Source organism: Nelumbo nucifera, chromosome 3, assembly GCF_055504915.1.
Source record: "Nelumbo nucifera cultivar China Antique chromosome 3, China Antique-T2T, whole genome shotgun sequence".
Taxonomy (NCBI): domain Eukaryota; kingdom Viridiplantae; phylum Streptophyta; class Magnoliopsida; order Proteales; family Nelumbonaceae; genus Nelumbo; species Nelumbo nucifera.
The window spans coordinates 53,577,806-53,601,035 of NC_142651.1; the positions used below are offsets into that span (position 1 = coordinate 53,577,806).

General features: G+C 38.6%; 1 protein-coding gene across 6 annotated transcripts in view; it reads left to right on the forward strand.

The window, feature by feature from the left end:
* The window catches only part of PCS (glutathione gamma-glutamylcysteinyltransferase 1-like), a 73,293-nt gene extending 59,973 nt beyond the window's left edge, over positions 1–13,320 (forward strand). For 4 of the 6 annotated variants that reach the window (XM_088899509.1, XM_088899508.1, XM_010264086.3 and 1 more), the window contains exons 8-9: positions 10,999–11,052; positions 12,985–13,320. In XM_088899509.1, coding sequence (XP_088755635.1) covers positions 10,999–11,052; positions 12,985–13,035 — 105 coding nt within the window. In that variant the 3' untranslated portion in view covers positions 13,036–13,320. 6 annotated transcript variants of the gene reach the window in all.
* The last annotated feature ends 9,910 nt before the right edge of the window (positions 13,321–23,230 follow it).

Genomic DNA, 23,230 nt, shown 5'->3' on the forward strand with positions numbered 1-23,230 from the left:
AAGGAATACTTCCATGGGGAGCTCAATGAGTTCTTCGCCTCCCACGGATCTATTCATAGGAGCTCATACGCCAGAACACCACAACAAAATGGTGTTGCAGAAAGGAAAAACAGACACCTCTTGAGGTAGCCCGCGGGATGATGTTACACATGAATGTCCCAAAAAGGTTTTGGGTGGATGCTATACTTGCAGCTACGTATGTCATCAACCGCATGCCCTCCAAAGTACTGAACTACATGGCCCCTCATCAGTTATTGTACCCTCAGTCTCCTTTATTTTCCATCCCCATGAGAGTCTTTGGTTGTCGGGCCTTTGTCCATAATTTGTCTCCATCCCGAGGTAAGTTAGACCCTCAGTCCATTCCTTGTGTCTTTTTGGGGTACCCCTCCTCTCAAAAAGGGTATCGGTGCTTTGACCCAGTTAGTCGTAAATTTTTTGTGTCTATGGATGTGTCATTCTTTGAGTCCGAGCCATTCTTCCTTCCTCCTCAGGGGGAGAGTCGTAGTGTGGTAGAGGAGAAGCAGGTTCAGGTTTCTCTTCCTTCTATTATGGACCTTACTCCCTTCCGTGTCTTCCAACGTACACGTCGGAGAGATCAGCGGTGTGATAGAGATGTGGAGCAGCCAAACACTGAGCAACTGACATCATCAGACTCTCAGGAGGTAAGTCCACCCCCTAACCCTATTCCTACTGTGGATGACCTTGACATTCCTATTGCCCAACGAAAGGGAGTCAGGTCCTGCACTACCAAACACCCCATTACCCACTTTGTCTCCTATGACCACATTTCCCCCTCGTACCGAGGCTTCCTATCGGTTGTTGATTGCATCCTTGTTCCCAACAATGTTGCAGAAGCCTTAAAATGCCCTGAATGGGTAGATGCCATGAAGGAGGAGATTAATGCCCTCCACAAAAATCAGACTTGGGAATTGGTGGATCCTCCAAAGGGGAAAGACCCCGTGGGGTGCAAATGGGTGTTCACAGTTAAGCACAAGGCAGATGGAACAGTTGAAAGGTACAAAGCAAGACTAGTGGCCAAAGGGTACACACAAGTATATGGGGTTGACTATGATGAGACTTTTGCCCCGGTGGCTAAGATGAACTCAATTAGGGTTCTCTTGTCCTTAGCTGCTAATCTTGACTGGGAATTGCATCAACTGGACATAAAGAATGCTTTCCTGAATGGTGACTTAGAAGAAGAGGTATACATGGTTCAACCTCCTGGATTTTGTGCCAAGGGGAGTGAAAATAAGGTGTGCAAGCTACGAAAGTCTCTCTATGGCTTAAAACAGTCTCCCAGAGCCTGGTTCAGTAAGTTTCACATGGCAGTTCAAGAGATGGGATTCAAACAATGTTAGTCTGATCATACACTCTTTGTGAAGAGATGTCAGGAACAGGTTATTGTATTGATAGTGTATGTAGACGATATCATCATTATAGGAAGTTGGAGCTCAGAGATACAGAACTTGAAACAATTCCTTGCATCTAAATTTGAAGTGAAAGATCTAGGACTCCTGAAGTATTTCCTTGGGATTGAAGTTGCCCGCTCAGAAAAGGGTATCTTTGTCTCTCAAAGGAAATACACCCTTGATCTATTTCGGGATATAGGTAAATTAGGTGCAAGGCCGGCAGATACTCCTATGGATGTGGACCACAAGCTAGGTGACTGTGTTGGTGAACCTTTGAAAGATGTGAAGCAGTTCCAAAAGTTAGTGGGAAAGCTGATTTATTTGTCCATGACCCGTCCAGACATTGCCTATTCCGTTGAGGTCCTGAGCCAGTTTATACACTCTCCTAAGAAGCCACACATGGAGGCAGCAGAGAGAGTCCTTAGATACTTGAAATATCCAGGAACAAGCCTACTATTCAGTAAACACAATCACCTAAAGGTGGAAGTCTTTACAGATGCTGATTGGGCAGGAGTTGTGGATGATAGAAAGTCCACTAGTGGGTATTGCACATTTGTGGGAGGAAATCTGGTGACCTAGAAGAGCAAGAAGCAAAGTGTGGTAGCAAGGTCAAGTGCTGAAACTGAATATAGAGCTATGGCACATGGGGTGGCTGAAGTCCTTTGGTTAAAGAACCTTCTAGGGGAGCTTGGAGTTGTTGTTCATAGTCCTATGTCCCTTTACTGTGACAACAAGGCTGCAATAAACATCACCAGCAACCCAGTCCTACATGAGAGGACCAAGCATATTGAGGTGGATAAACACTTCATAAGGGAGAAACTGGAAAAAAGGGAAATTTGCATCCCTTATGTCAACTCCAAGGAACAACTTGCTGATGTCCTTACAAAGGGTCTTTCGTGCTCACGGCACAACGAGTTATGTGACAAGCTGGGCATGATAGACATCTTCAGCCCAACTTGAGGGGGAGTGTTGTAAGGCTTACTTAATTGTTACTTTATAGCTGTTGTTAGTAGGCTGTTGGACAGTTACAGTTACTTGTTTCTTTTTTCTTGTTTCTTTTTTCCTATTATTCTGAGTCTAGGATATGCCACCAGGGGCATACTTGTAATTTCTGATTCTTTTATGAAGTTAATATAAATAGAAAAATGGCGGCATCCAGTAGTTACTTTTTTCCTCTCAACCGTACCTCTCTTCCTCTCTCTCTCTCTCTCTCTCTCTCTCTCCCAATCCCCACGAATCACCACAGTAACCCTGGAGCTTCCGGTATAGGGGGAATCCTAAGAGATGAGAATGGACTCTCTTGCTGGGTATACAGTGGACCGATTGGGATAGCTGACTCCACAAAGGCAGAAGTGTTAGCAGCTTTCACAGGGATTCGCCTAGTCAGTAAACTGGGTATTCAGAACTTCTCCATTGAAGGTGACTCAGCAATACTATAAGATGAGACTCAGTCACTTATTAACAGAGGCAAGGGACCTATTGTCTCATACGAATGTTTCTCTATACTGGATCCCAAGGGAGCTAAATGCCATTGCAGATGGTCTAGCAAAATTAGGAGTCATTCTGGAGTCCTTGTACTGTGATATTTTTCCTCCTGTGTAATTCTCAGGGGTCTGGCCCCTGCTTTGTATTTGTACACCCTCTTGTGTACCTCTCTTTCCTTTAATGAAATCAGTTAACTTTTTTCAAAAAAATAAAGACAAAACACATTTCCCAAGTGATTGAGCAAAATAATTATACAAATGTCTGTCTTCAAACCATTGGAAAGTAAGCAAGTAGAATAAAAGCCCTACTTACCAGTCCAAAGACTGATAATAAAAGGGAATGGAAAAGGGAAATTGTAATAGTGAAGCGAGAAGAGAAACCTCAAATAGTCCTACATTCTATACCCCCAGATGTAAAATTTTCAAAAGAAGCCATTTGAACTCTCAAATAAAACATCTGTGGACCAAACTTACTTGCAGACTAGCAGATTTAAATATAAAAGAAAGGCCAAGGGAAAAGGGAGAATCATCCAGAGAAGAGAAGACCGGCTCAGTAAAATCAATTAACTTCCTAAATGAAGAAAGTGAAGACAACCAAGATAAAGATTCTATAGAAACAGGTGTAGAATCCCTCCAATTAAATAAGATTCACCAAAACCATCGACCTAAACAAAAGCCTTATTACCCTAGGTCATTCCAGAGAAGAGAAGACTGACTCAGTAAAATCAATTAACTTCCTAAATAAAGAAAGTGAAGACAACCAAGATAAAGATTCTATAGAAACAGATGTAGAATCCCTCCAATTAAATAAGATTCACCAAAACCATCGACCTAAACAAAAGCCTTATTACCCTAGGCATACATACCCCTGTAGACTTATTATTTGAGGAACCCCAATACTGGGCCAACAGTTATGACAGAGCCTTCATCCGCACTGTTCACTATTTACTATTCACTATTCACGATAGTTTTATTTCTCTTATGCCATTTAGTTGCACTTTTTCTCATTTTCTAAGAACTCATTTCTCATTTAGCCTCCCTAAGATATCTTTTATTCTCTTAATTCTAAATTGAGTACAATTCCCCGGATGCCCTTAATAGGGTGTCCAACACTAAAGCGTTAATAAAACAAAACAAAAGAGGCCCATAATTGAAAGAACATAAACTTAAAAGAAATAAAAACACTAAGGCCCATTCTCACTATACTCCCCCTTAAGTTGAGCACAATGTTTTAAAAGGGCAAGGCGCAAAAAAGGCATAGGGGTCAATTTGTGCACGAGGTGCAAGGCGAGGCACGTACCTTTTTGAAGCATGGCGCAAAAATTAAAAAAAAAATGCTAAAATATAAAAAAAAAATGTTAGAAAATAAAAAAAGCCAAAAAATATAAAAAAATATTAAACACAATATTAATAAAAAATATAAATTTAAATTTTAAAATAAATGTTTTAAAAAACCTATTATCTAAAATTAAAATACATAAACATAACATGTAAAGCATATTCAAATGAGAATTTAAAATCAAAAGCAAACATATAAAAAATTTTCAAGCATGTCAAATCCACAATCTGGTTTTTTCCTCAATTGCATTACTTCAAGTAACTAATGTGATGTAAAACATATTACATTCCTGATTCTATGAGCCACCTATGTGTCACACCCCTCGAGACAAGTCGAAACACATCCACCAGGTGTATGCCTTTTGAAAGGACATCAAGTGCATGCCTAGGCACACCAGGCATGCGCCTTTTGAAAGGATTGCGCCTAGGACCTGGGTGAGGCATCTACCCTAAAATACACCTCTCCTATGCGCCTAGGTGCACCTTTCAAATCAGTGGTTGTGCATAGATGTCAATGATGCCCAGTTTGCTTACATAATGTTAAAGCTTTGCTTTTAGAACTCCCTTAGTCAGAAAATCTGCTAGCTACTCTTTTGATGCAATAAAAGGAAGGCACACCTCTCTTGAAGCCACTCTCTCCCGTATATAGTGTTTGTCTACCTCAATTTGCTTAGTGCTATCATATTGAACTAGGTTGTAGGCATTGTTAATAGCAACCTGATTATGACAATATAACATCAATGACTTGTAACATGAGAGACCCATCTCATCAAGGAGATATTTAAGCCATAACAACACAGAAACCCCATGGGCCATAGCCTTTTACTCTACTTCAGCTAAAGATCTAGCAACCATTGTCTGCTTTTTATTCCTCCAGGAAACAATATTCCCAGCTACCATTGCACAATAGCTTGATGCAGACCTCCTATGATCATATCATCAACATTACCTACCTAATCAAACATTTGTATATGCTTCTACCTTCATATGACCATGTTTAGCAAATAGTATATACCCTTTCTGCAGTAGCTATATGTGTGTCTCTGGGAGCATGTATGAACTGACCGACTATACTTATAGCATATGAAATGTCTAGACGAGTCATACATGGGTAAAGAAGTTTCCCAGTAATTTCTAAAACACTCTCCTATCAGCTAAAAGTTCTCCATTATTAGTTGTGAGTTTATGATTCACATCAATAGGGGTAGAGGCAAGTTTAGCACTAAGTTTTCCAGTCTTAGTAAGAAGATCCAACAGAGAAATAAAGATACCTTCTTTGGACCTAGCAACCTCAATGCCCAGAAAATACCGCAACTCCCCTAAGTCTTTAATCTCAAATTCATAATTGAGGAACTTCTTGAGATCATTAACTTCTTGTGTATCACTGCTAGTAACAATAATATCATCCACATAAATGATAAGAAATGTGATTCGAGTATTTCTCCTCTTAACAAAGAGGGTATGATCTGATCGAGTCTAAGTGTAGCTGAATTGAACCATAACAGCCCTAAACCTGTCAAACCAAGCATGTGGAGATTGTTTCAATCCATAAAGTGACTTCTTCAATTTGTACACCTTACCATGCATCTCCTTACCATATATATTAGGAGGGATGAACATATATACTTCTTCAATGAGATCACCATTCGGAAATGCATTCTTAACATCAAACTAATAAAGAGGCCAATTACAATCCACTACTAAAGATAAAAGAACCCTCGCAGAAGTCATTTTAGCAACTGGAGAAAAGGTCTCTATGTAATCTATCCCATACACCTTGGTATATCTCTTGGCAATAAGACGTGCCTTATATCTCTCAATTGACCCATCTACATGATACTTGATAGTGCAAATCCACTTGCCCTCAACAGGTTCCTTCCTAGTTGGAAAGTCAACAATATTCCAAGTATATTTTTATGAAGTGTTTTTATTTCAGTCCTCATAGCATCCCTCCACTTTGGTTTGGCTAAGGCATTAGTCACTGACTTTGGGATGGGTTAAGAGGAAATGAAATCTAGAAAGGAATAGTAGGATGGAGACAATAAGGTATAAGAAAGGTGTTTGGAAATGCAATGAGTTGTACATTTCCTCTTACCCTTTCTTAAAGCAATGGGTAGGTCAAGGTTTGGAAACGAGGGTGCTAGTGGTGGAGATCTCAGACCTGCCCTCTCTTTGGTGATTGGAAGCACTTGAGACTCAACTAGAGATGTGGGATCAACCTGTGTTTTCCTTAGCTTTTGCCATTGATACCACCTCTAGACAATAAGATGAGTGGTAAAAACTAGAGGACCAATAGGAGGAGGGGGAGGAGCAGGAATGGAAGACCTCGAAGGAGATGACGTGGAGGTAATTGTGGAGGGCTCAGCACAAGACTCAATTAGAGCTAGCAAAAGTAGGGATGAAGAGAACAATTCAAGAGAACTCTCCCCCTTAGAAGGATGACTATGAAAAAGGACTGACTCTGCAAAGGTGGCATCCATGGAAACAAACCGGGTGCCACTTATGGGATAAAAACAACAATACCCTTTTTGTGTGGAGGCATAACCAAGAAAGATACACTTCTGAGCCTTGGGTTCAAACTTATGTCTCTTGGAACTGGGGTTGTGGAAATAGCAAGTGCAATCAAAGATAGGCAGAGGAATGACGAAAACCTCAACACCAAGAAAGAGAACTCCAAAAGGAGTCTTTAACCCCAAGACTCAGGAAGGCATATGGTTAATAAGATAAGTAGTTGTTAAAACTACTTCACCCCAAAATTTCACAAGAACATGGATAGCAAAACGATTACTCCTTGCAACTTCCACAATATATTTATTTTTCCTCTTTGCTACTCCATTTTGTTTTGGAGTACAGGCACAAGAACTCTAATGAACAACCCCAAATTTTTCAAGGTAGGAGATAAGATCCTTATCAAAGTATTCCTTAGCATTGTCCAATCGGAATATTTTGATGTAGGTATCAAACTGAGTGAGTATATATTTATGGAATTATTGAACACAAATTTAGGCACTTCAGCATGAGAGCGCATAAGGTAAATATAGGCATATTGTGAAATGTCATCGATAAATAGGACGAAATATCTATAGCCAAGGTAAATGGTAAGGCCTCCACACATCAGAGTGAACAATATTAAAAGGAATAGTCAATCTTTTATTACTTGAACAATAAGTATTCTTACAATGCTTTGAGAACTCATAAGACTCACAATGTAGACTCGACTGACTTATTCCTTTAAATAGTTCTGGAAACAAATAGCTCAATGAAGAGAAAGACAAATGACCCAAACGACTATGACATAACATGATACGACTAGTGGACTTTGAAACAAACATAGTTCTCTGAGGTTGTACTTGGCTTTGTTCAGACATGTCTAGATATATCCCATTCGCCTCATGGCCACTTCCAATCACCTACTGTATTTCATGTCCTGAAAAACACAATATGAAGGGAAAATAAGTCATATTGCATTTTAGGGATTTAGTCAAATTACCAAGAGCAAATTGGTATTAAGTTTAGGTACATGAAGAACAGATGATAAGGTCAAGGCATGTAAGACCTTGATGTCTCTCTTTCCCATGATAGAGCAAGGGATATCTTGTCTCGCCAAAAAGGAGTTGGTAAAAGGTGAATAAATGTGAAACATTGGTCATATGGTCAGAGGCACCAGAATCAATTACCCAAGGGAATTTATAAGTACCTGAAATAGTAGCACGATTTGCAGTGGCACAAATACTTGAGTGTGCATACGTAGAGGAAGGAATTTCTCTGATGAAGTAGATGTTGTAGTAGTAGACTCCAAATGATTGATCATTCGGCCATACTTCTCATACTTAGTCCTAAGGACTGAAAGTTGCTCTCTCACTGATTCTCACCACCTTGCCCCTTTTCATTCTATGAGGAGGTGGCTACATTTGCATTTCCACCTTTTCATTCTCAATCCTTTTTCCACTATTTCCATTCTTTAGTCTGGCAAGAATAAGCTCTGGGTATAGCTTTCAACAGGTGTCTTTACTATGTTTAGGCTTCTTGCAGTATTCACAGATAGCATCTTTCTTCCCAGTGTTGACCTTTGGCTTCATCCCGGCATTCGCATAGTGATCAACCTATGGCTCTACAAATTGAACCTATCTTTTGCTCTCCGTACTACTCACCATGGCATAAGCCTGAGACAAAGTCACCTCATCCTCCGCCAAAACATTTTGCCTCACAATATCATACTCTAGGTTGAGTTCGGTGAGGAACTTAAAGACCCAATTTCTTTCCACCAACTTCCTATGTGTGTCTACATCCTTTGTATAACCCCAAACAACAGTCTCCTTAAATCAACCTCCTGCCAAAGAGATTTCAGCATGGAGAAGTAGGCAGCTAAGGTCTTCTCCCCCTTGTCTTAGATTATTCACATCATTCTTCAATTTGTAGGCTTGGGCAACATTCAGCTTTTGGGAATAGGTCTTCGTGACACTATCCCACACTTCCTTTGCAGTTTTGATCCACATTTAATGCTGACTAGTATGTGGTTGCATAGAGTTCACTAACCAATCCACTACTGTGTAGTTTTCCTGCATCCTCCTTTCATATCTGGGGTCATCCTCCGCCCATTTCTTCTTTCTCCCGGTAATGTAACCCCAATTCCCTCTACTACATACATGTATTTTAATTGACCGAGACCAAGCTAAATAATTGGTTCCATCCAGCTTCATAGTGGTTACTGCCCCTAACAGAGTCTCCACTGGCCTCCCATATTCAAACCTGGAATCTGTGGGATATTTGGTTTCTCCTCCAGTTTGCTCCATTGAATGAATAGATGCAAACAAGAATCAAATTAGGGTTTTACTAAACTAGATTTGTTATTCCAAGCAAAGAACTATTCTTCAACCACCCAAAAGGCCAAAACTAGGGTTTCATAGGACCTCATAGAATGGGAGGAGAGAAACTTCAATTGCTCCTTTTAGAGGTTCCAGAACTCTATCCAACACAAACCACCCTTGATAAAAATCAGAGATCTCCCCTTTGATCCCAAAGCACCAGCTTCAAAGTGTCTCTAGGAGACCTGTAGCAAGATTTCTTCAGTTATCTAGGGTTAAAAATCTCCTAGAACCTGCCTTGGGCTTCAACTAAGGATGAAAATCTCCACAAAAACTCTCCAAAAATCTCCCTAACTAAGCTGTAAAAAACACCTGCAATAATTTAGAAAATATAGAAAAGAGAAGAAAAGAAAGAAGGAAAAAAAGTTTCAGTGTAAGCTTGTGAAAGAAGGAAGAAGAAGAGAAGAGTTTGATCCTCTCTCTAGCCCCACCCCCAAGACATCTTTTATTCTCTTAATTCTAAAATGAGTACAATTCCCTGGATGCCCTTAATAGGGAGGCCAGCACTAAAGAGTTAATAAAACAAAACAAGAGGTCCATAACTGAAAGAACATAAACTTAAAGACTTAAAAGAAATAAAAACACTAAGACCCAGTCGGCCCATTCTCACTATGGAGACCTTTAGTTTTTATCTGTCTTTCATCCGTTAGAACAGAATAGAGGCTGCCCCAGATTTTTTTTTCCTCAGAGCTTGAAAGATGGCTTCTATTATTCCTTCTTGTCTGGTTGTATTGAAACTTGAAATAGGGGAACTTTGACAACTATTGTACTATGCTTGGTCAAGATCTGGCCATTTGGGAACCCTCTGACTTGATCCTATCTTTGATGGAATAGATCAGGCAAATTTTCTCAATGCCCAACTTAGATACAGCTTTTGGAACATGAGTGGTTGTTTGACACCATATCACTTGTGCAGACTTCTAATTATGTTGATTCAAGATCTCTACATGAATATTCATCCAATACTCACAATTAAGTGGATGCAGAGTTCTTTCATCAAGAAAAGGGATGAACCATGCAGTGTCTATTGACTCCATTTTCAAGATATTTTATCCTTTTTATTCTTGCAAATTACTAGTTTTCTTAAAGAGATTGCTTGTTGAACAAACTAGGGTTTCTTGCTACACCTTTATTTTTGGGGAGTTTGTTAAACATCCCATTTTTGAAAGCCATGCACACCATGGTAAAAAGAGAAAGAAATATAACAAAAGTCAAAACACGGGATTGTTTTTATCTAATAAAAGTGTCTTTTGACTAATCGTAAGGGGTAGCCTCCCTCATAAAAAGGGATGTGCTAAAATCACTCCCCTCTTTTTTTCCTATGAAAGCCATATACACACTTTCTCATCTTTATTGAAATAATAGGTATTGAAGGCCTTTCACTCTACAATTTAGTTTTTTTTTTTGGTGAATAACAGTAACTGATTTATTAAATTAATAGAGTGTACAGAGGGGCACTCTGCAAATTAGTATGCATCAAGAGAAGGGATTTTCCTCTGTTTTGATGGCAAGGCACTCATCTTTGTTCTTTGGCAACTTGGTTGTATCAATATCATACAGATAACTTGGATTTCAAAACTTAAATCACTTGCCAAAAAGACTGGTCCACTTTTGCAGATTAAAAAATAAACTTTATTTAATTTTTTATTTTTAAGCATGACCTTTTATTGGTGTTAAGATGTTCTTGAAGCAACATTTTTTGCTTTCTCTAGGTGTTCATGTGTTCTGTATTGAATGTAAAAGAAAATGAAACCCCAGAAAAGAAATAACAGAAACTGCATTGCCCACCCAAACCCAGAAAAGAAATATGCAAAGAAGAGAATTTCATGTTGGCTTGCTTGCTTTTGAATCAGACGAGATGGTGTATTGTAGAATTCTCATTGTCGTTTATGGTTGTGACAGGTGCTGCACTTGCGACAGCAACTTAAATTCCTCAGGAGATGCCAAGACAAAGAGGTAATTGATGACCTCAGCACACCTTCAGTCTCTTAGCATTTGTTTATGGTTAAGTTTCTTTACTAACCAATTATCTTCTCTTCATTGAGTACTATTGTTATCATCTATGAGATTGTAATCCATGAACTAGAAACTTTGAGCAAACTAAGTAGATATGATCATGTGAAGAGCATATCACTTTATTTGTTCAAAAGCAAGGCCATGTCTGAAATTTGGCATGGTTCAAAGTGCAAAGTAGTCGTCTTCTATGTATCAGAGGAGTTTGCAATGACCAACAAAACCAGAGTTTACGTCACTTCGCCACCAGGTTCTGGAGTTGAAGCAATGATGAATGTACCCAAGGAAATGGAGAGATTACTGATATCCATTTTTGAACTTGCACATCCCTAGTGAAAAGACAGAACCCACTGTTTGTTATCACAGAAGCCAAAGCATGGGGATGATTTTTTTTTCTTTTTTTCTGGTAAAGCATGGAGACGATTTTGTGTTTAGACATGTACTCTTCGAGTGATATAGGGCTATGCCCCCTTTATAAGAAATCTTAGTGCCCAACATGGAAAAAAGAGAGAACCTTGTATTAAACCTAAAGCTGATCTATTTAAATCAAAGTGTGTGTAATTAGCCATCTTAAAAAGACAAAAACAAGCTTGCGTCCTGATTTTCATCCCATTTAATTTTAGCAAAATCGATTATCCTTTCTATATTCTATTACTAGTGGGGACCCGTGTGATGCATGGGATTTATTAAGCGTAAGCTAAATAATAAAAATGGTCATTTACCAAAATACACATTATAGTTTTATGACTAAAATCTACCCTATTAGTTAGCATTTTACTAAAACACCACTTATAATTTGCAATGGATTTAATCAATCTTCCATTAGATGATAGTGGAAATGACAGTGTTGATCTTAATGTTCATTTAAATAAATTTAATTGAAATAAAATAAAAATAAAAATATCATTTTTGCTCTTAATAAGACAGTGGATATACTTGGTCGATTTTGTTATGTGTTAAGGGTATTTTTTGAATAAAAGTCATGGGTTTAATGGCAAAACAAACACTCCTTAATGAAATGTTGATTAAGTAAATAAGTTGTAAAGTATATGGGTTTTAGTAAAATGAAAACTATAAGGTAGGTCTAAGTAAATGTGAAACCATAAGGTGTGTTCTAGTAAATGACCCTAATAGAAACACATAAGAGTATACAATTGTTTTATATTTTTTAACTTTTTAAATAATTAATAATTATTCATGTTTTATATACCATTTTTAATAATTTTTATAATATAGAAATAACAATAATTAATTTCAATTAGGTTTATTCATTAAACTGATGAAACCAACCAACCCGATCAACTCGACCTGAGTTGGTCGGTTTTCAAGTATTTTAAGTCGACTTTGGTTAAAAAATTTCCCAATTCAACCAAGTTGGATTAGTTTTCACTTTGGTCATTTGTAAACCGACCAAAATCGAATGACTTAACCATAGATATATGTCAATATTTTATATTTTAAATATAATTTTGAATATGAAAAAGTGGGAAATTCCCCATCTTTCTTAGTCTGAAATGTTTTATATCATAAATCTAACTTTTAAATTTATTTTTTAATAATTGCACTATATATATATAGGTTAACCTCGTTTTTTTAGGGAAAATTTCTGATCAGTACCTTATACTTTGGCTTTAGTGACAATTTAGTTCTTGAACTTTAAAATGTGACAATCTAGTACTCGAACTTTCGAAATGTGACAATCTGGTACTTGTCGTTAATAAACTGTCAACCAGGATGTAAACAGGCATAATTACCCATTGCATTTTCAATAACTGATTGGGATGATTTTTCGAAATGATGAAAATGACCTCTATTATATTAACTTTTTTCCTTACGAGTGGGAACCATTGTTCATTGCTCTAATGTTCCAAACAGATCAGTTCTCCCCACGACACTGGAAAATCTGAAATCAACGTGAAAACATAGATGGAGATCATTTGCCGCCATTGCTAGCGCCAGAGAAGACGAACGCTAGTTGCTATCGTCGGAGAAGACAAACAAGCTTTTTTTTTTTTTTGCTATTTTGTTTCTATCATTTTTCTATGTAACTAATTACTGGGGTGATGGTTGACAGAGGATGGTCACTGGTCACTGGTCAAGCATTGACCATCCTCCATCAATCATTCGGCATCCTTAGGGATAATCGGCCAGTGAGTCTTGAATTGGACCATTTAGAAGTTCTTTCTTTCCATGAATCTGATATACTTCAGATAATTCTTTCCCTTTGCACTAGCCACCTGGGAAAAAAAAAAGAAGCAAGCAAACTTTGCACATGCGTAGGAGATCCAACTACAACCAAACAATGAAAAGATCCATTCCTAAATACAATTTGCAAAATGACAAGAGATTTATGAGTGATAGCCATTCTCACCATTAGCTTTGCACAGAATACACCAATTAGGAGACCAAACCCCGAGACCAAATTTGAATGGAATGGCAATAGGCTCATCTTTAAGTTAGATAAGGCAAATAAAGTAGGAAATTAGTCCTTCAAAGGGGAGTCTCCAATCCAAACTTGTTCCCAAAATTTAATGAGGTTAAGAAAGTGCGAATCATACCTGATCCAAGGCAGGATAGCTTGAATGGCTTTCCAAGGTGAAGTTTTTGTAGTCCTAACCAAAATTCCAACATCCCAACCATTATCCGCAAGCCCATGAATACTTTTTACCATAGTTTTCAAGGTGGCAAGGCGAGACTAAGTGACCATGGGGTGCCTAGGCGCCTAGCCTTCGCCTAGGCGGTCGAATTTAAAAATAATAAGCCAATGGATTTTTTCCCCTTCTGAACTACTTTTTTTGGTTTTATGCTTCTACACTTGCTTTTGTGCTTGTGTTTCTTGGAGTGTTGCTTTAAGTAGGCAAAACAAAAAATATTAGAATTACAACTTACAATTTAAACTTAAAAAGAATTGATGGGGTTTGTAGCCCCTATTTTAGCCAAGAAAGGAAAAGAACCTACGAAGAAGAAGGGGGCGGAGCCCTTGTTCTAAACCTAGAAAAGCTAGTGAACAAATATTAAAATGAAAGAAGAATATGAAGAAGAAAAGTATGGGGCGGACCCCTGTTCTAAACCCAAAAAAGTTGGTGAATAAATATTAAAATAAAAGAATAAATATGAAGAAGAAAAGAAGGGGTGGAGCCTCTATTTCAGACACCAATGATGAGAAAAAAAAGTTGGAGATGCAAGAAATTTAAGAAAAGGAGAAGTTTTAGATCAAGAAAAATCGAAGTAACAAATACTAAAATAAAAGAAGAAAATGAAGAAGAAAAGTGGGGCAGAGCCCCTATTCTACCCCTATTTTTGACACCAATAATGGGAAAAAATCTGAAAATGCAAGAATTTTAAGAACAAAAAAAGGGGGCAAAGCCCCTATCTTAGTCTAATAAAATGATTCAAAAAGCTTGGGGAAAAGATACAAAAAGGAAGAGGATAAAAATGGGGTGTAACCACTATTTTAGACCAACAAAAAGAAAGGAAATAAAGAACAAAACGAAGAAGAAGAAGAAGAAGAAGAAGAAGAAGAAGAAGAAAACGATTAACTCACCTTCACTTAGAGGACTATGTGGAAATTGAGTGTTGTTGTTCTATCCTCTTCCTCAATTCGATTCTTTTGCCAAAGTAAAACTCAAAGATTAAGTTTTTTATGCTTAATTGCCTTAACAACTATGCTCTTTACAATCTTATCCCATAACTTTTTCTTCTCTAGAGAAAATCTCCATAACCACTTCTCCAGTAGAGCCAAATTCATCTTCTAAATATTTCCAAGTCCAAGACCTCTAGGCTTGTTTCTACAAACCAACTCCCATTTCACCCTATGGGTGTGTTTCTCTTCCCTAACTCCCAAAGAAAATCCCTTATTAACTTCTCCAATCTTCTTCCCACCCATTCTGGAATCTTAGAAATTAACAAAAAATAGACAAGCATGTTAACTAAAGTGGATTTGATCAAAGTAACTCTTCCCCTAAAGGATAAATAATTCATCTTCTAAGATGCAAGTTTCTTTTCAAACCTTTTCACAACCGGATTTCAAAAATTTCCTTTCCTTGGGTTATCTCCTAGGTGCAATCCTAAGTAAATCAAAAGCCGCCAATTGGACATTGCAAACCCCAAAATAACTATATATTCAGTTACCTCATTGACTATACATTTTTTCTCAACATTCACCTTCAAATTAGATAACTATTCAAAAAGTTGTATAGTATGTAGGGACGGTTCTAGGGGGGGACCCAAGGGAGCCATGGCCCCCATATGGTCCAGAAATCTACACATTAAATACATTTTTCTATGTAAGTTTCCTCCCTCCCCTCACTTCTCACCATATGGCCCATCTATAAGTTTTGGACCCCCTCATAAAAAATTCATGGCTCCGCCCTTGATAGTAAGCTTCAAGTTCCTAATCCAACTCAAATCCCCCATTCACAGAAGAGTATCATGTCATATGCAAATTGCAAGTGAGTAATTGGAACCCCTTCCCTACCCACTCTCCAACCTCTTACTAAAATCATTGAGTCTTTCCTTGAGATCAATCTACCTAAAACATTAGCCACCAAGGTAAACAAAAAAGGAGAGAGGGGGTCTCCTTACCTGATACCCCTCAAGGCTGAAAAGAAATCCGCTAGTCCCATTAACCAACACAAAATAATGACAATGTCTAATACACCCTATCACCCACTTGCACCACCTATCTCCAGACCTGAAGCTCATCAACACCTTAACCAAGAAAGACCAACCCACCAAGTCATAAGTTTTCTCTAGATCAGGATTATAAACCACTCGTTTTCTTTCATGACTTCTTAAAATCCTCTAAACTTTCATTGGCTATTAAGATTTGACCAACAATTTGTCTTCTTGTTGTGGACATCCCAATTAGTTTGAAGCTCACTCCATGGCTGAAATGTATGGACCCACCACCCACCTAGAATAGAAACATGGGAGTGATGAGCCTCCCATGTTCAAGAAAGCAAACATGACTCTTATATGCGCAAAATAAAGTTATTGTAGGTACCTTTTAGGGGAAAGAGGGAAGGTGTTAGGCACCCCACTCCCATACTCAATATGTAGTACCAATTCCCCTAAAAATAAAACAAGGAGAAAAATTAAAACAACCAAAGACTTTTACTCACTCTATGATGAAATTTTCTCATATCAAAAGAATGATGAATACATTGAACATTCCAATCCTCTAAAACCATTTCAAAGAGTTCATTGGACCAAAGAAAGATTGAGGTCTCCTCCCTACTCTTTTTTAGGCAATAAATCTTCTACAAGGGTTAGCTCCTTTTGAACATTCTCGGATAGAAGCAAGGTGGTGAAGAGATCTCCTCTCAACCCCTTTTTATCCGCTCCTAGACTTTCTACTAGTGAGTAAAGTGAATTAGATATGAAAGGAACTCACTACCATCATGAGAAGACTTTACACAATTGACTCCACAAAAAAGATAAAGAAGCAAACACATAAATAGAAAGAAACATACTATGCCAAAACCAAAATCAAATGTACTCCTACACTTTTCTGTGCAACTAAGACATGCTAAGAAGATGGTAAATGAAACTAAATTGGCCTAGCATAATTCTAACACCTAGACAAGTGATTCCAATATATGTTACACAATTTGAGCATGATAATGATCTAAATTAGATTAAAGAGACATTGATGAAGACATACAATATTCATTTGATTCTTCTAGTAAGTTATTCCACATATTCCCTACACATAAGCATAATGAAATTGATTTCAAAAGAAGACATACACCATCCAGCAATGAGATAATTTAATGCTGAAAATAAAGGACTGCCTAAAACACTAATGAGATTCAAGGAAATAAAAGTAATCTTTGTGGCCTTTGAGCAAATGTGTTGAGGGCAATGACAAAAATTGTTAGAGAAGATGGTGCTGAAATGTTCTCAGTTCTCTTTGAGTGAGGTCTTATTTGAATCAACTAGGCAAGGGAGCAAGCTCGAATTCCCCTTGTTTATTGATTATTCCCAATCTTCTTTTTTGTATTCTTCCTTGGACTGATTTGATCCTAGGGTTCCTGGGTCGGATTTCTTCATTTTTCCTTCCCTTTTCTTCTTCTTCTTTTTCTCTCTTGGTCGAACTCTACCAAGGCTTGTCTTCTTTCTTTTTGGTTTGATTTACATGGTTGAATGGGGTACGTCTCTAGGGTTTGGGTTCAGATTTATTTGAAGGGAAGAGAAGAAAGAAGATGAAGGGCTTGGGGGTTCTGTTATGATGGAAGGCTAATGGAGAGAAAGAAGGTGGTGTTTGGAGGGAAAGATGGAGGCTAGAGGGATTCAATCATGGTGTTTTATGGGAGGAGAGAGGAAGGAGATGAGAGTCTGAGAGTGGGGTTTGGTTCGGTGTTGGAGAGATGAGTTTCATGAGAGAGAGAGAGAGAAAGATTTACCTTGGTCGAAAAATGGTGAAGGAGCTTGCTCCATTACCCTTTCTTTTTTCTTCTTCCTCCCTTTTTGCTTTCTTCTCCACCCTTCTTGTTTTCTTCTTCCCATGGCCGATCTCTCTTAGGGTTTTCTTCTTTTCTTTTTGTCCTTTTTTGGAAGAAAATAGTGGATGGAGAGAAAGTAGATGGAGGAAGGTTGATGGGATGGAGGTTTGGTTCAGGTCATGGTGAGAAGTTTCATGGAGGGTAGAGGGAGGTTGACGAAGATAATGGGAAAGATGGAGAGAGCTTGGTTCGCTGGTGGGAGGTGAGTGTGAGAGAAGGTGTGTGCATGAATTAGTGTTCAGTTGGGTTGGTTTAGTTCTAGGTTTTTGTTGACATAATTTAGTTATTTGTGTTAGGGTCTGTTTGGCTAGTTAAAGCATTTTTTATTTCTGTTATGTCTGTTATTGTACTCACTTACAACAGGGGCACAAGAGTCTTTTCCCTTCTTAATATAATAAAGTCTGGCGCCGCCAGCACTGTTCTATTGCTCCAAACTTTTTTCTTCTTCTTTTCTTCCTTCTCCTTTCTCTTTTCTTTCCTTCTCTTCTCTACTTTCTCATATTTCAATCAGATTTATTGTCAAGATGGTATCAGAGCAAGGCTGTTGAATCTGGGCAACCAAGTTTTCTCTCTTCAAGTTGCTGAATCTGGGTGGAACAGAGGACTGAATCTGGGCTAATCAAATCAAATCAGCAACTGGTACAACCCTAAAGTTTTCTTTCTTCCTTTATTTCTTTCTTTGGTCGTGTACCAAGTGGAGAGCGAATGAATCTAAACCACTGAATGTCAGCAGACTTTTGTGAGGGTTATATCTTTTATTTGTTGGATCGTGTGATCCTGTAAATGTCGGCAGACTTTTGTGAGGGTTATATCTGTTATTCGTTGGATCGTGTGATCCTGTACCTATGAAGAGGTGACTGTAGGTCATAGATGACCTGTTTCCTCTGCTCGTTAGTCTGATTTCATGTGTGTTAGGATCTCTCTTATTGATTAATGTTGTGGTGGAACTTACACGTTATTGATTAATGTTGTGGTGAAAATCAGTCTCGTCATAGTTCTTCTTTGGAAGTTGGTGCTGTTTGTTTTTTGTGCTCAGATTAAGTCCAGAACTGAATTGTTGTGTGTGGAGTTTTTTGTCGATATAAGGAGGGATCCTAAGTTGAAAGTTTAGATAAAAAAAAACTTGTGCTTACCATGTCGTCTGAGAATTCTGCTACTTCAAAGATTCTAGGGAGTCACAATGGAGTGAGTGGGGGAATGGATATGAGTTTCCCCATGGCTGTTATTCCCTTTGATGGTCTGAACTACCTTGAGTGGTCTAGGGGAATAAAACTCTACATCACTGCTAGGGGGAAAATATGATACATCAATGGGAGAGTGAAGGAACTGAAGTACGGAAGTGCTGAATATGATAGGTGGAACCAAGAGAATAGTATGGTGATGTCATGGCTCTTGGTTTCCATGCTACCACAGGTAAGGAAGACTTTTATGTGGGCTGAAACTGCTTGTGAGATATGGGAACAAGCAAAGTCCACCTATTCAGAGCAGAGACACTATGCCTAGATATATCAACTGCAAGTTGAATCCTCTACTTGCAAGTAGGGGGAGAGGAATCTCTCGATGTACTATTCTGATTTGACATCGATGTGGAAAGAACTTGATCACTACCAAAATGCGAATTAGAAGTGTGATGAAGATGCAAAGGCGTATAAATCACTTGTATCTTAGCAATGGGTCTTTGCCTTTCTCCCAAGGCTGAATCCTTCATATGAGTACATCAGGGTGCAGATCTTAGGTAGTAAATACTTGCCATCAGTTCAGGAGGTGTATGCCTTAGTACAGTCAGAAGAGAGTAGAAGAAGTGTGATGAATTGTGTAGAGGGGGAGTCAGTTGCCCTAGCTGTCCGGGGAAATTCAGATACAAATGTCGGAGGTGCTTTTAAGAAAGGTGACTCTTAGAAAAGAACAGATGATAAGAGTAAACTTTGGTGCACTCACTACCAGAAGACACGACACACGAGAGATACATGTTGGGATCTCCATGGTAAACCTAAATGGGCACAGGATTTAGGTAAGAAGTCAACACCTGATCAGGGCGAAAAACCAAGCCAGTAGAATCAGAAAAAGTATAACTCAGCTAATATGGTGTCGGCAGAGATTATCCATTGGTAACTCAGGAGAGGCATCCCAATTCTGACCCTAAGGAAGAAATTATCAACTCCTTTCATGACCATTTGGAATTGTATGGTAGGACTCTCCGCCAAATGGATTTTGGTCCTACTCCCTCTACCTTTTTCGCATCTACATCAGGTAACGCTGCCACTGCCTTCCATGTGTCATCTCATACCACTGATTCTCCTTGGGTTATTGACACCAAAGCCTTAAACCACATGACCGGTAAGTCAAATTTATTTCAGACATATAACCTTCTCTCTGGGAGAGATAAGGTGAGACTAGTTGATGGTTCTTTCTCTACCATAGCTGGCCAAGGTACCATACCTCTCCCACTCGGCCTTACCTTTTCTAATGTATTGCATGTTCCGAAATTACCTATTAATTTGTTGTCCATTAGTAGTATAACTCACTCCTTGAACTGTTCAGTCACTTTTTTTCCGTCTTCATGTGTCTTTCAGGATTTAGCCTCGGGGAAGACGATTGGTAGAGGAAGCATGGTGGATGGCCTCTACGTGTTGGAGAATAAAGCTGGTCTTGTGGCTATAGAGTCCATGAGTTTGTCAAGTGAGAGTCAAGCCTATTCATGGCATAGTTGTCTAGGTCATCTTTCTTTTGAGTCAATAAAAGTTATGTTCCCAAAATTGTTTGAGTCATTGTCAGTGAATCAATTACAGTGTCAGACATGTCAATTGAGTAAACATTGTAGAAGTTCTTTACTTTTGAAAAATAAAAGATCTGAATTTCCATTTCATATTGTTTATTCTGATGTTTGGGGCTCTGTTACTCTACCCACTGAGGCTGGATATAAGTACTTCATTACCTTGATTGATGATTACTCTAGATACACTTGGGTTTACCCTATGCGATATCGAGATGAAGTGCCTAAAATTATGAAAGACTTTCAACGCATGGTGTTCACTCAGTTCCAAACTAAAATCCATATCTTCCAGTCGGACAATGCAAATGAATACTTCCATAGTGATCTCATAGAGTTTTTTGCTTCAAGTGGGTCACTTCAGTGAAGCTCTTGTGCCAGGACACCCCAACAAAATGGTGTTGTTGAACGAAAGAACCGTCACCTTCTCGAAGTAGCTCGTGGCTTATTAATTCATATGAATGTGCCAAAACATTTTTGGATGGATGCAGTTTTGTGTGCTACATACATCATCAACCGTATGCCATCTCGGTTACTAAAGTATAAGGCCCCACATAAGCTTTTGTTTCCTACAGCTCCGTTGTCCACCATTCCGATGCGTGCTTTTGGGTGTTGTTGCTTTGTCCATATCTTGTCCCCTACTCGAGGTAAGCTTGATCCTCGGGCTATTCCTTGTGTTTTCCTTGGTTACCCTTTATCTCAAAAGGGGTATCGCTGCTATGATCTTACATCTCGCAAATACTATGTCTCCATTGATGTATCATTCTTTGAGAATCAACCTTTCTTCTCGGTTTCTCCTCAGGGGGATAGTAGGGTTGAGGAGAAATAGGCGACTCAAACTCAACTACCTCCTTTACCCAATCCTCCTCCATTTTGGGTTTTTCATCATCGCTATAAAAGCCAGCAGCGTTCAAGAGCCGTGGAACCTGACACTATGCAACCAACATCATCGGATTCACCAAAGGTAGATCTGCCTCATCAGCCAGGTACACTTGCTCCTATTGATATATCTGTTCCTCTAAATGTTGATTCACCTATCATCAATGATCTTGATATTCCTATTGCTAAGAGAAAGGGTGTTAGATCTTGTACCACTAATCATCATATCTCTAATTTTGTGTCCTATGATCACGTTTCACCTTCATTCTGTGCATTCTTCTCTTCTGTGGACAGTGTCTCCGTTCCTAAGAATGTGGCAGAAGCTTTATCTAAACCTGAATGAATAGATGCAATGCAGGAAGAAATTGATGCATTACACAAAAATGGCACTTGGGAGTTGGTGGACCTTCCTGAAGGGAAGGAACCAGTGGGTTGCAAGTGGGTGTTCACAGTGAAACACAAGGCTGATGAAACTGTTGAAAGGTACAAGGCTAGACTAGTAGCAAGAGGTTTTACACAGGTATATGGAGTGGACTATATAGAGACCTTTGCTCTAGTAGCCAAGATGAACTCTATCAGGATCTTTCTTACATTGGCAGCAAATCTTGACTGGGAACTTCCCCAACTGGACATCAAAAATGCTTTCTTGAATGGTGACTTGGAAGAGGAAATGTACATGACCCAACCTCCAGGTTTCTATACCAAAGGTAGTGAACAAAAGGTGAGCAGATTAAAAAAATCTTTATATGGGTTGAAACAATCACCTCGGGCTTGGTTTAGTAAGTTCCATTTAGCAGTTCAACAGATGGGGTTCAAACAATGCTAGTCATATCACACTCTATTTGTGATAAGAGGTGAAGGGAAAATTGCAGCTCTTATTGTGTATGTGGATGACATAGTGACCACAGGAGATTGGGAGGCTAAAATACGGAGACTAAAAAAATTCTTAGCCACTCAATTTGAGGTGAAAGATCTAGGCCCCTTACGTTATTTCATTGGAATTGAAGTTGCCCGCTCCCACAAGGGCATCTTTATTTTCCAACGGAAATATGTACTAGATCTACTAGAAGATACAGGCAAATTGGGGGTAAAACCAATTGACTCGCCAATTGAATATAATCATCATCTGGGAGACAGTCAATGAGAGTTTTTGAAAGATTTGAAGAAGTTCCAGAGACTCGTAGGGAGACTCTTGTATTTGTCTATGACCAGGCCTAATATTGCTTATATAGTGGGTGTCCTTAGTCAGTTCATGCACAATCCTAGGACAACTCACTTTGAAGCTGCAGAGAGGATACTTAGATACCTCAAGAAGTTTCCCGGAGCTGGTTTGTTGTTCCAGAAACATCTTAAAGGTGGAAGTATATACTGATGCTGATTGGGCAGGAGTAGTTAATGACCGAAAGTCTACCAGTGGGTATTGTGCCTTTGTAGGAGGAAACCTAGTCACATGGAGAAGTAAAAAACAAAGTTGGTGGCTAGATCTAGTGCTAAAGCAGAATATAGAGCGATGTCTCATGGGGTTGCTGAAATCATGTGGATAAGAAATTTGTTAGGTGAACTGGGTTTTGCAGTGAGCAATCCTATGTCAATCTACTATGACAATAAAGTTGCCATCAATATTGCTGCTAATCCAGTCCTACATGATATGACGAAACACATTGAAGTGGACAAGCATTTTATTAGAGAAAAACTTATAAATGGAGAAATATGTAATCCATATGTCGGCTCAGAAGAACTTGCAAATATCTTCACCAAAGGTTTTCATCATGTGCGGCACAATGATTTGTGTGACAATTTGGGCATGATTGACATTATTCTCCAACTTGAGGGGGAGTGTTGAAATAATTTAGTTGTTAGGGTCTGTTTGGCTAGTTAAAGCATTTTTTATTTCTATTTTTTTTATTTCTGTTATGTCTGTTATTGTACTCACTTACAGCAGGGGCACAAGAATCTTTTCCCTTCT